Here is a 13,594-nt window from a genome sequence, read left to right as displayed (position 1 = left end):
TTGCTCTTCAAGCTAGTGTTCTAGAGAGAGAAACTCATTGATTTTCAAGCTTCAATTCTGTAATTCCTTCAACTCTTCTCTTTTTCTTCCAATTTAATTCTTAGTTTCTTAATTCTTGCTCTTGCTTTGTTGTTGATTGTTCTTCAATTCCTTAATTTCTTGAATTCTTGATTTCATTGATTGAAGTTACTTTGATTTTCAATTTGTGATTTGATTGTGCAATTGAACTCTTAATTCTCTTCTCCTACTCCTTCAATTTCATGCTTGCTAGTTTAGAATTAATGGATTGCTTGATTTCTAGAATGGCTAGTGAGTAGAATTAGGTTAGGGTAAGGGGAGAATCTAGGGGCTTAATTAGGGGAAATTGTTGATTAATTGTTGGTTGATTCATGTGATTAAATATGATTTGATGATAGGATATCCATGCTAGTTGAGTGGTAGTTGCAAATGCTATTCGATTAGATTCACCTTGGAACCATAGGATAGGTTTGGCGAGAGATTGTGGGCCTATCTTGTGTGATCAATTGGCGGTACCTATTATATGCTAGTTAGTTTAATCTAGGATTAGGCGAGAGCTCTTCCGTGGATTAGACGCTTAGCGTTCCCTATCCGAGAGGTGGCGGGATCGTCTTTAGATGCCATTTGCCTAATCACCATTTCGTTGCATGATCACCATTGCTAGATAGTTGAATTCATTTCCCCCGGTTTCCCTAGCCTATCCCCGACTCCCTAACGTTTCCCTTTCTTGATTCAATTTAGCATAATTCTTAGTTTTTAGATTCTTAAAAGTGACAATTCAAAACCAAATCCTTGTTCGAACTAGATTGACTTTCAAACTCAATAACCACCGTTTCTTTGGGACGATCCCTTTGCTTACCGCTAGCCGGTAGTTGAGTGGTTTTATAAATTTTGTTTGCATAGGTTGTTTTCTATCAACGACGGAAAATACACCTATCAAAATGGCGCCATTGTCGGGGAACGATTGTTGTTTTTGAGTTTGTGTTGTGACTAGTTCATTATTAGAAAATACAAATACATTGCAATTTCACTTAGCTTTCTTTTTCCTTGGCATTGCGCACGGTTTTTCTTGAGTTTGTATGCTTGTTAGGGGACGTTCTCGTCAAAGGACCCTCCATCCTCTTGACCTCGAATTGGAGAGGACACTTAGGAGACTAAGGCGTGTACGGTCTAGCTCATCAAGCCATAACATATTCGCATCGTTGAGTGTTGGTGAGGAACAACAAGAGAGTGAGCAAGTGTTTGAGAACATAGCGCTCCCGGTTAAGAACTTGGGAATACCGGGGGCATTCGAAGATACATGTGGTATTCAAGCCCCAACAACGGGTGCCAACAACTTTGAGATCAAGCCCGCCTTGATCAATTTGGTGCAAAGCCACCCCTTTTGTGGGAAGAGTAATGAATCACCTCACGAACATCTCAAACAGTTCGAGCACTATTGTGACACAATCAAGCACAATGGTGTCACATCGGATTATGTGAGGTTGACATTGTTTCGGTTCTCTCTACTTGGGCGAGCAAGTGATTGTCTTGACAAGGAGGTCAAACCCAACTCACTTCGCACTTGGACCGAAGTGACAAGTGCATTCCTAAACAAGTTCTATTCGCATGGAAAGACGGCGGAGTGTCGCCACAAGATTCTATCCTTTGAGCTAAAGCTAGATGAGTCACTCTTCGAAGCTTGGGATCGTTTCAAGGAGTACCAAAGGGAATGCCCTCACCATGGGATTCCTAAATGGTTGTTGCTCCAAACATTCTACTTGGAATTGAGTCCAAGTTCGAAGACAAGTCTTGATGCGGGCGCGGGAGGCCCCATTATGAATAAAACTGAGGATCAAATAGAGGAAATCATTGAAGATGTAGTTCAAAACTACCAATCTTGGCATGTAGGCACAAGGAATTATGATGGGAAAGGTAGGAGTGAAGATGGTAAGGGTTCGGTGTACGCGATAGAGCAAGCACGGATGATAGAGAAGCTTGCCTCACGCTTGGAGAAGCTCGAAAACACACCGAGCCAACTGCCATCACCATCTACAATCCCTCCTCCCTCGGCCACTCTTCTCTCTAAGGGGAAGGGCAAGGTTAGTTATTATGGCCCAATGCCTCAGGGCACATTCTTTTGTGAAAATTGCCAAGACTATAGTCATTCCCCCGATGCATTCCCCTTAGTTCATAACTTGTCATTTGTGGATTATGGCCCTTAGTATGAAGGAGAGTTTGATGTAGAGTATGCTAATGCCATCAATGAGAGGTATAGGAATGATAACCCTAACAATCCTAATTTTGCTAGGCAACCTAGAGGGCCCTCCATGTATGGTCCCCACCAAGGCTATGGCCAAGGAAGTGGGTATGATAGCCAAAATCGAGGTGGCTATAGAGCACAAGGCTATCAAAGCCAAGTGCCCTATGGTCAAGCTCAAGGTTTTGGAAATCAAGGCCAATACAACCAAGGGAGTTATAATCCCAACCATCAAGGTGGAGGGGGTTATAACTACTCTTATGGGCAATTTAGGGGTGCCTCAAGTGGGGGTTATCCTTTGAACTCGGGAGGTCCTTATGGTGCATCTCAATTGCCACCTCCCGGATTCAATGGATCGAGGACCTTTGGCAACCAATATCAAGAAAACCTTAGTGGTTATGGCGTTGCACTTCCACCACTCCCGCCTCTCAAGTCTAATCTTGAGGCGCTCATGGAGTCGTTTGTGGGGGCGCAAGCCAAGAAGAATGTCGAGTTTGAGGATGGATTCAAACAATCCAACACTCACTTGAAGATGATTGAGACCCAACTTGCTCAACTAGCAAGCACTATCAAAGAGCAACAAGTGCATACAAGTCTCCCACCCCAAGGTCAACCTCCTAAGCAATTGTATGCCATCGTGACAAGGAGTGGGAAGACCTTAGATGATAGTGCTATGCATGTTGAAGCTCCTAGCTCTAGGGGTGAGAGATCTATGGGAAATGAGTCCTCGGACATGATGATGCGAAAAAGAAGTCTCGTGTCGACGACATGAGTGATGGTGATAAGTCGAAGGAGACTCCTGTTCCTCCTCTCCCAACTCCTATTTCCCCCTATCCCCATAGACACAAATGGGATGTGCAATTCGCAAAATTTCTTGAGATTCTTCGACAATTGTATGTCACTATCCCCTTTACGGATGCTTTGAAACAAATGCCTTCTTATACGAGATTTCTCAAGGAAATCTTGAGTGGGAAGCGAGATCTTGACGTAACGGAGACGGTGAACCTCACCGAAAATTGTGGTGCTATCATTCTTAACAAAACGCCACCCAAACTCAAAGACCCGGGAAGTTTTTCTATCCCTTGTGCTATTAAGAAGCTTGAAATAAGCAATGCCTTGTGTGATTTGGGTGCTAGCGTTAGTATACTACCTTATTCGGTGTTTTCCAAGCTTGACGTTGGAGATCTTGTCCCAACCAACATCACCTTGCAACTTGCCGACCGTTCGATTAAGTATCCTATTGGCAAGGTTGAGGATGTTCCCCTAGTTGTTGGCGAGCTTACTTTCCCTGTGGATTTCGTCGTCTTGGACATTGATGAGGATGCCCATACCCCCATTATCTTGGGGAGGCCATTTTTGGCCACCGCGGGTGCTCTTATCGATGTGCAAGAAGGACTAATCACTTTGAAAGCGGGAGACGCCAAGGCTAGTTTCAAGCTTGCAATTGATGAACATTGTTGCTCTAAAATGAAAAGTTGCATGAAAATTGACACTCTTGCTTGTGTTGAGAACAATCACTCTTGTGCTAATTCTTCTAACAATTTTCATGTTTCTAAGTGTGCTAATGAGCTTGTTAGGTCATCTCTTGATGACAAGAATGTCCATGGAATCCCAAAGGCATTTGGGGATGAGCTTGATGATGCACTAGTAGAAAAAACCTCATTTGCAACCCTTTATTTACAGCCTTCACTAATTGAGATCGGTGTAACAACTTGCGGTCAACGCGGGTCAATGAATAAATGAAGAAATCGCAACCTTGTTTTATCATTAAACGCTGCGACTGTTTGTTATTAAAATTAAAACTAATTATCACAACGCGGTTTACCAGGATTTGCTGCGAATAATCCTCGAGATCTAAACCTAATTCCCTCAATCTCTCGCATCCCTCACTGCCTCTCTTTCTCTCTCCTCTCTGAGCTTAGATCTAACGCTCATACTCTTCTCCATTACATATTCGTTCTGAATCAAATTTCATTCCTAGATTTTCTTCTACTTTGTTTGGTGATTTTGATTATCAATTTTACTCTACTAGATTTTCTTGAATTTACACAAAAATCTCAAACGAAGGAGAACGAAAATTACGGAGAAGGAGAACTCGCTGCTCTCTACCACGGCGAGTTTCCGAATGCCGATGCTTCCGATGCCGCTGCTATCAAGGATTCTAAATCTCAGGTTTGTTCCTCTTTCTCTCTCCTAAACCTTATTCCCTTTTCAGATCGTCTTTCTGCTAATTCATTGTTTTTTTTGAATAAAATTGGAATAAATTCTTGAAAAGTACCCGGAAGAGGTTAGATGAACTTGTAGATGAAGCTGGCCTGCTTCGTTAAATGCAGGGGAAATTCGAGCACGAGATGGGGATGCCTAAAGGTGTGTAGTTTTTGGAATAATTTGTTTCCATTTAATTGGTGTTTCGTTGTTTGTCTGGTTCGTTAGGTAATTTATTCAGTATGTAGATTATTTCAGAGGCTTTTTCAATTATAATTATGGATTTTGCTGATGGTTTTCCTATTAGATCTAGGTAATTAGATTAACTATATTTAGGATTCTAGGCAGTGGATTTTAGGGTATGCTACCGGCACTCTTTCTTACGTGGGGATTGGTGTCCTTTTGGCTCGGGCATTGAACATCCAAGTTATTCAGTCCTGACAAGGCCCTTATAAGTCGACCAAAACTCAAGGCGGATGGGGGAGGACAGTAGTGGTGAAATGGGCATGCCTTGGCTCATGTGTGTTGGGGCGGAATTTAACAATTTGAGTGGCTAAGTTGTGTGTACTCTTGGGATATTTTGTTGTGCGACAGAATAGGTGATTTGAAGAAAAGGATTAACTATTTTCCATCTTACCCTCTCACCCTCTATTGTTTGGTGTTGAATCAGCCTAAAGATGGATGTTGATAAACCCTTGTCTTTTCTCTCTCTGTATCCGTGTGACCGTATGGCGGTTCAATTTCATCTTTATGGTCCTTCACTGCTAAAAATTTTATACTTCGTATTAAACTTTGCTAATTTTATTTCTCAATATGAGAAGGGATGTACCTCTATGTCTTCCAGTTATGAACCCTTTTGATTAAAGGGACAGAGAGGGGAGGTGTGGTTTCTGCTATGCAAATTCTGCAATCTACCACCTGTTTATGAATTCTAATTGTTTCATGTGGTAAAAAGAAAATAAGAATTTAATGGTTAGAAGAGTTATAGAATATGGATTTTATATAGCTTATCTATTTGATCTCCTAACTGCTTAACTTTAGTTACATCTCGGCAATATGGGATGTATGCATGAGTGCATGGTATGATGGCCATGTTCTTAAAGTATTTGCTCTATCCATGGAAGGTTAGCTCATCAGCTCATAGGCTCATAGTTGAATTATATCAAGGGTGAACTGTTCCTCGCTATCCTCCATATCTTTTCATACTTCTTTGCTTTTAAACCGTATTCTCATTCTCAAGTTCAGACTTCAGACCTTTTCTGACCATTTGCTGGAGCTATATGGCTCATAGGTGCTATCAGTTTCTTAAAAGTTGAATAAAATCTGAACTTTGTAAATGTTTTATAGAGTGACAGGGTTGCTGAATCATTCTTACCTTGAAGATTGTGAATCATCATATCGGTTTTAGACGTCAAATCCATCAAAAATTCACAATTGAGCTGCTCTATTATTTCTTTTAGTAAAAACTCAGGATGCATTGTTATTCTGATTTTGATGTCAAAATATGTTTTTTAAGTGCCAAATAAATATTTGAAATCAAACCCAAGGTTGTTGTCCCAAATTGATATAATAAGGAGCTTACATGAAAACAACTTTTGAAATTATCTGGGTAATAGAAGGCTCCACACTACTTGCCTGAACTTTCACTTACAAAGTATCAAAGCACCATAATACTGTTCACTCATATCATTTGAGGTCTTTTAATTCTATTTGAACAGGCATGCCAATCTACTCCGCACATTCGTGACACAGATCGTTGGATGAACTTGTAGATGAAGCTGGTGTGCTTCGTTAAATGCAGGGGAAATTCGAGCACGAGATGGGGATGCCTAAAGGTGTGTAGTTTTGGAATAATTTGTTTCCATTTAATTGGTGTTTCGTTGTTTGTCTGGTTCGTTAGGTAATTTATTCAGTATGTTGGGAAACACTTGTAATTTATTCAGTGTAGGGAACTGGATTAACTGGATTGAACTCACGATTACTAAGCCAAAAAGTAGCACTAATTAGACTGACTCATTATAAGCCAAAAAGTTTCCCAAGAACATTCTTTGACATATGTAGGATTCAAATGATTGGACCTGTTTGATGGAAAATGTGTGCATACATCAGATCATTTTACTCGATTTAGACAGAGACGGGTAGGTTATGACCGTCTTCCTGTCCTGCAAGATTTAGGAACCAAATCAGAGGTAGGACACTTGGTAGTTACTTTACAAATCATTTTACTCGTTCAGTTTATTAGAAACTTCAATAGTAAGCTTTATAAACTGCTGGAACTACCATGAAGATGCATGAATTGGGAGGGGTGTCTGAAGTAAGGTTCTAATAGTATGATGTCAGTTATCTGTCAACTGTCCTGTTATCTGAAACTCTTGTTCAACCGCCTATCATTGTCTTCTGACACTTGAACCTTCCTCCAAGCACATTCAATGCCCGCGTTTAAATTGTTGCTACTGCAAGTTGTTTCCCTAAATTGTATTTTTTATTCACATTTTCTTTGCTTGTGTTTCTTTGCAAATATGTATATCTAGGTTCAGCTTGCGACTCATATATATATATATATATATATATATATATATATATATATATATATATATATATATATATATATATATATATATATATATATATATATAAACTCTGTTATGTGTTGTCTGTTGGAGGTGGCTTTGTGTGTGTTATATGTTTGTGATTGCCATTTTGAGCTGGGAATGATGATCAGTAGACACAGATACATACTCTTTTGAGGATGTCAGTTTATAATCCATATTCTAATGTATGGTTATACTTATTTTCAACCACTTCATGTCAGTTTTCTAGAACTTGTTCTTAAAGGCTTATGTACGTTGTTTGTTGAGTTTACATTGCTGCATAGAATCAGTTCTATTGTCAATTTAGTCTCACTGCTAGGCTTGTTACTGAATATTGATTTTCTCACTTCCCAGAATGCAGCTTACAACAGTCACGTTGAACCAAGGAAGCGCACTGCCAAGGGTTAAAATTTTAAGGTTATGACCGTAATGCTAACAGAGGGGGCTACAAAAGAAGTCCTGTATATGGTAATTGATATTATGAACGCCAGTTTATGTTTCTTATTATTTTTTTCCACTTTGTCTTATTTAATATGAATAAGAGCATTTGGACTCTCCGATGAAATTAAGTGAAGTAGAGGTTTCAGGGAGGTTTTTTTATTTGGTAAGAAAGGGCAGACAGACTAGATTTAAATTAAAGACCATAATACAAGAGTTCAAAGACAGTGTTCTGCTACTCAGAGTCATTTACGTTACAGACCCATTTCCTACATCACACTTATGAAGTTCATCTTCATATACAAATGTTTACAAAAGATGTCAGTGTTCCCTTTGATAATAAAAACATTCATCTCCGCGTTCTCTTCTCTAGCTCTTTTTGCAGTCTGCCAGTTGGTTAGTTCTTCTATCCTCGTATCGAAGGAGCATCTCTGAAAAGGCTAGCTTCAGTTCCCTGCAGTCAAGTACAAGGTTAGCTAAATCATCCCCCAATTATTCTCTCTGGTTAATCAAATTCCTGCTGACAGTCCGAAGTCACTATAATATGGTCCCATCCTTTCTCTCTTGCAATTTGTAACCCCAATCTGATACCATACATTTCTGCCGCCATTGCTGATGTCGTGATCCTCTTTTGGGTGGCACCTGCAATCCACATTCCATTCTCATCCCTAGCTACAATAGCTACCCCTGCAATCAGGGAGGTTTTAGGGAGCATGATATGGCTAACTATTTTGCCTTACAAGTTACAATGACTCCCATTTCTACTTGCAAATGTTTTTTTCCCTATGTACTTTTTTTAGAGTTCTTACCAAGACTTCTCTATGTAATATGTTTAATATGCTTGAAAAATATAGGGGAGGGAGGGTCATAGTTCCAAGTATCTGCTCCTAAGGTGTCTCTATTATAAAATCCAATCTAAGCAATAATGTTCGGTTTTCTAGTTTATTTATTGATTGCTTTCTTTGCAGAGTGTATGTGCAGATGCATTTGGTCCCCTGTCAATGCCGGCTTCATGAATTTCCAACACCCAGAATATTTTTTTTATAGAAATGATTGCGAAGATAGGTTAAGAATAAAAATATGTTTTGTAGTGTAACTGTGTAAGTTGTTGATATTAATTTTGTTGTAGGATAATGTAAATATGTATTATACAGGTTCTAGATGATAACATTATGGTTGATAATATCAATTCGTTGTAATATTGCTGTAATTTTTTTTTTTTGAAAAATAAATTGACTATTTACAGCGCTTGCTGTTTAGAAACGCTGTAAATAATGTCAACATTTTACCCTCACAATTGCGGCGTCAAAAAACGTTGCAAAAAGGCCCTTTTATGCGCGCTGCAAATGACATTTTTTCTACTAGTGATGTTGTAACCATCCCCGAGATATTTGAAATGCATGTTGATGATGATAATGGAGCTAAACCCTCCAAGGTGTTTCATGGATCGGCTAAGAAAGCCAAGTAGTCCAAGAAAGCTCATAGTCCATCGAGTCCCGAGGAGGGGCATGTTGGTGGATTATTTGGTTTCCGCCTCTTGAATGGTGATGTCGGTAAGATCTTTGTGCCCAAAGGGGCAAAGAAATGCAGGTTGACTAGTGTTGACCCTAGGTTGGTAGTGTTCGACCCCCCTTGACCTTTTTAGGGGGGTCTGTCAAGCTAATGACGTTAAACGAGCGCTACCGGGAGGCAACCTGTGCATTGATCTCATTCTTGTCCCCCCATGAGCTTTGGGGGGATTCGTCAAGCTAATGACGTTAAACGAGCGCTACCCGGGAGGCAACCCGGTTGTCTAACCCTTGTCCTAATTTGTTTTTGTTCATTAATTTTTGTTTTCTTAGTTTTACTTTTCTTTTTATTAAATGAATATGATGAGATGGGGGTGCATTAGTCGAAGCAAGGCCAAAAGGCATTATTCCAGTTCTGTTCGATCGCACAGCTGATTCGTGCGGTTGCACAAAACTGGAAATTCGAGACAGTAGCTCCCCAGCAGTTCGTGCGATCGATCTCGAACCGTCCAATCGCACGGGAATTTCGTGCGCTCGCACGGGTCGGGCAACCCGGATATGCGATCGTGTTATCGGGAAACACGCCCCTTTCTTTTTCATTTCTTACTTTCATTTTTTTCATTTCTTCACCATCTCTCCACTTTTCTCTCTACTCAAACTCCTCAACTTCCATTTCCTACTCAATCTCACTCACACATTTCACTCTAAATCACTCACATTCACAAATTTATCTTCTTCCCTCTCTCCAAGACCAATAATTTCAGATTTTTTCTCAAAAAACCCCAATTTCTAGGGTTTGTGTGAACTTTGATTTTGTGATTCTTTGTTGCAATTGGAGCTTTGGAGTTTGCTTTTGGGTGATCTTGTCTTCCTCCTTTGCTAGTGGGTGACGATTTCTTTCCCTTTCTTCTCCATTTTTCTTTACATTTAGGCTCATTGTTCATATTATTTGGGTGAAATTCTGAAATTTTTGATTTTGATTGTTTGGATTTGCATGTTTGTTTTTGTGTTTATTCCTTGATAGTCTAGACTTGCTATGCATGTTTCATTGTTAATATTTGTGAATATTAGTCTATTGGTAGATTTTTGGTGAAATGTTGGTGGAATTCTAGTTGGATTGTTGTTTTTGGTTGATGAGGATTGTTTGAAGTACTCTTGTTCACATTGAACTTAAGTGGTGAATTGGTACTTGTTTGTGATAGTTCTAATGGTAGAATGTAGCCTTTTTGACTAACTTAGTTTTCCCTTTTGTTTTGGATTGTGTTTCTTTTCTTGCTTGTGTGTAGATTTTTGCTCCCTAAGCCTCATCATGATGACAAAACGATCAAAGAAGGGACCTAACTCCCAACCGAACAAGCGCAAGGCTATCACCCCTCCGGCCTTCGAGACTTACGAAATTTCATTTCCGGAGCAACGGTCTTGGACTTACTTTGAGGAATTGTCTAAGCGGAACATCCGCCCGACAAAATTCTATGACAAGAAGACCGTTCAAACTTTGGGGTTTGAGAAGGAGATTAACACTTTGATTGAGGGGCTCGATCTCGAGGAGTTTGTGGGGATGAGTGCCAAGACATATAGGAGAGTCACTCTCGAGTTTCTTGCCTCGGCTAGGAGGCGCCGAGTTCATGAGAATGGGAAAGAGTCGGTCGAGCTTCATTTTCAAGTATTCAATAATCAACATGTGCTCACCGACGAAGAGATCAATGACTTCTTCACTATCTATCCAAATCGGGGTCTTGTCGTTAACCCAGTGGCGGAGTGTGCGGCTTCTTATGATGAGAATACTTGGTGGGGAGAGCTCACGGGAGAGGAGAGGAAGTTCATTTCCTCCTCGGCGAAGTCATCTTCTTTTCATCACCCCGCCATCCGTTACTTGAACCGCATGCTCCTATACGCGGTCTTTGCAAAAGGGGCCACCGGATCCTTGTCAAGTCCGGAACTTGGGGCACTATGGCTAGCTTCTGAAAAGGATGAAGGGATCTTGGATTTTGGGCAGCTTTTGATCACCCGGATAATTGAGCATCGGGACGGGCAACCAACTAGTGGGGATATTCTTTTAGGAGGGATGCTCACTCTTCTCTTGAGGGCACTCCCCGGTGAGTCTTATGAGCACACCCTAGCTGAGTTGGATGAGGTTCCCGGAGGGGAGTTCCATGACTTGAGGACTCTCTCCAATGCCAAGTGGATCAAGGCCACCAATGATGATAGGTATATTTGGACGGTGAAGCAACGAGATTGGTGCATCCTCCCCAATCCTACCATCACTTCTTGGACTCCCGATGTCCGGTATTTGCTTCCCCGCGATCCTCAATTCATTGCCCAAGCACAACAGTTTCCTCCTCCTCCTCAACCCCCTCCGGAGTCTCCTCCCCGTGGTCCTCCTCCTATCTCGGAGCCTTCCCCTAATGAGGGTGGTACATCCTTTTCCTCCTCTCCTTTTGATTTCCATGGCTTGCAATCTACCCTTGCGGCTATCTTGCAAGGGCAAGAGAGCCAAGCTCATACCTTGGCTTCTCTTGCTCCTCGAGGGAGCCGCACGGGAAATTCTTATCCCGATTATGACTCGTCCTACTACGGTAGGCGGGTGTACGACTTCCATGTTGACAAAGCGGACTTTGCCCCCTATGTCAACTATCCTTATCACCCTCCCCAACAAGGGCCCATCCCTAGTTGGAATGAGGAGCGTACACCCACCTACCCGTATTGGACGGGTCCATCCCAACCTGGTGTCACTCCTCCCTCTTTTCTGCCTTATGATTATACCATGATGGGCGGGAGTGACTACCGCGGTGACCCCATGTATCCCACTTCCCCACCGGTAGATCGGCCAGATGGTTGGCCCGAGGATTTCACCGGGTGGCCTAGGGGGTACACGGGAGGTTGGGATGGTCCCCGAGGAGAGCCACCCCATGGCAATTACCCCCTTCGGCCCGAATATAGTTGTCCGCCTTACACCGATGCTTCGGGGCCCGATGTGGACCCCACCTACAATTCCACCCTGTTCACCGCCGATGAGGCTCTTGCTCATCGCCTTGAGCGGGATGACTATTGGAGGCGTTATGATTCGAAGGGTAAGGCGCATGCCCCGGGTCCTTCTTCTTAGGATTCACTCCATTTCTTCCCCATCTTGATGTGATGGTATGCTTGCGATTAGCTTGGGGGAGACATGCGAAGTGGGGGTTTTCTTAGGGATCTTTTGAAGCTTGTCGGTGTTGATGGTCTTCTTGCCACTTCGTGTGGTTGTACATATGATGATGTTGAGTCTATGATGGTACTTTTGGTGTGTTTTGGCCATTTGGCCCTTGTCTACTAACTTTTCTTTTGCTTGCTTTTGAGCATTGTTTTGGTATGTTTCATCGCGGTGGGTTCACACTTTCCACCTTATGCCTTGTCCGTCTTTATTTTGGTGAGTTTGTTCGGGTTTTAACGGCTCTTTGCGGGACTTGCTCCCACGACAATTCCGGTAACATCCTTCTAACTCTATTGCATACTTTGGGGGACGGGCATACATCATGTTGGGGCATTTGGTTGGATGGGTAGCTGTGCCCCTCCTTGCTTGGTTTTAGGCCGTGAGGACATGGCCTAATTCTAGCTTGGGGGGAGTTTTATTGTGTGGTTGGCTACTTGTTGATGCTCATTGCTATGAATCATACCATTATGTGCTTGTTTCTTTGTTTTTAGATTGATTTAGTTTGATTTTAGTTTCTTTTCTTTTTGTTTGTTTCTTTTTGTTTCCCTTTTTGGTGTGTTTTCTTATTTTCTTCCTTTTTCTTTTGTTTTGATTTCCTTTTTGTCAAGGCAAGTTTTTATAGGTTTTCTTAGGAAATATTCTTGATTGGGGCATATAAAATTGGAACTTGTAAATTAGAGTGCTTTTATTCCTAATTGGTAGATTTTTACACGGTTCTTAATGTCTTGGGTCGAGTCTAGGATTTGGTGTCAAGAAAGTTGGTTGAACTATGGGTAGCATGCGTCATGAACTCTTGGCTTGTGGTAAGATGGTGTCGATTTCTCTAGTGATTTGAAGCCGGAGAGAATGGTATTTGCTCCCTTGTGAGGTTCATGTTCAAACAAATAAGCCCAAACACATTTTAATATATTGAGTGGCATGGATCCTTAGCATTGACTTTCTTGTCTCCTGAGTTTGACCTTTTCTTTCCCGAGACCGCGACCGAACTACTTTAGGGGACGATAGAGGCATTTCTTTCGGTGACTATTTTTCTTTTTAGTTTAGGACTTTATTTTCTTATTTTTCTCATATGTTTTTGTTTGCATTTAATTTGGCCCTTTGCTAGCAATTTGAGCCTTGACCCTTCATTTCTTATGAGCACATTACAAGCCTAATAGCCTTTGTTTTGTTTTCACCCTTAGAAGTGATAGTGAAGCTTTGAGTTATGATGCTTGTTGGTTTTGATTGAATATGCAAAGTTGAGGAATGAATGTTGATTGGTATGAATGGCAAAGTTTTGGAAGAATGTTGTATATAGTGAATTATTGTTGCAAAAGCAAAAAGGGAGTTAAGTTGTGAAAAAGCCAAAAATAGAGAAAAACAAGGCAATAAGAAAAGTTTCAATTGAAACACAAAAAAAAGAGAA

At 41.2% G+C, this 13,594-nt stretch overlaps 1 protein-coding gene, 1 long non-coding RNA gene and 1 pseudogene across 3 annotated transcripts; 2 read left to right on the top strand and 1 right to left on the bottom strand.

Moving 5' to 3' along the window:
- Positions 1-1,646: 1,646 nt before the first annotated feature.
- On the bottom strand, positions 1,647-1,747 carry LOC130462200 (uncharacterized; annotated as a pseudogene).
- A 1,278-nt stretch (positions 1,748-3,025) lies between these two features.
- LOC110776076 (uncharacterized) lies at positions 3,026-4,000 on the top strand. Its single transcript, XM_056830049.1, has 2 exons — positions 3,026-3,256; positions 3,356-4,000. Exons 1-2 carry the CDS (start codon positions 3,026-3,028, stop codon positions 3,998-4,000), a joined length of 876 nt encoding a protein of 291 aa, XP_056686027.1.
- Positions 4,001-4,077: 77 nt separating this feature from the next.
- On the top strand, positions 4,078-8,690 carry LOC110776077 (uncharacterized). Of its 2 annotated transcripts, XR_002529977.2 has the most exons (6): positions 4,078-4,429; positions 4,533-4,624; positions 6,181-6,297; positions 7,408-7,521; positions 7,865-7,962; positions 8,460-8,690. It is a non-coding gene; the product is annotated as an uncharacterized lncRNA (long non-coding RNA). The 2 variants fall into 2 exon arrangements; XR_008920973.1 differs by having other exon boundaries at positions 4,079-4,624.
- The last annotated feature ends 4,904 nt before the right edge of the window (positions 8,691-13,594 follow it).

Source organism: Spinacia oleracea, chromosome 5 (genome assembly GCF_020520425.1).
Source record: "Spinacia oleracea cultivar Varoflay chromosome 5, BTI_SOV_V1, whole genome shotgun sequence".
NCBI lineage: Eukaryota > Viridiplantae > Streptophyta > Magnoliopsida > Caryophyllales > Amaranthaceae > Spinacia > Spinacia oleracea.
Note: the sequence above shows the minus strand (reverse complement) of the source record. Positions and strands in the feature narration are given on the sequence as shown.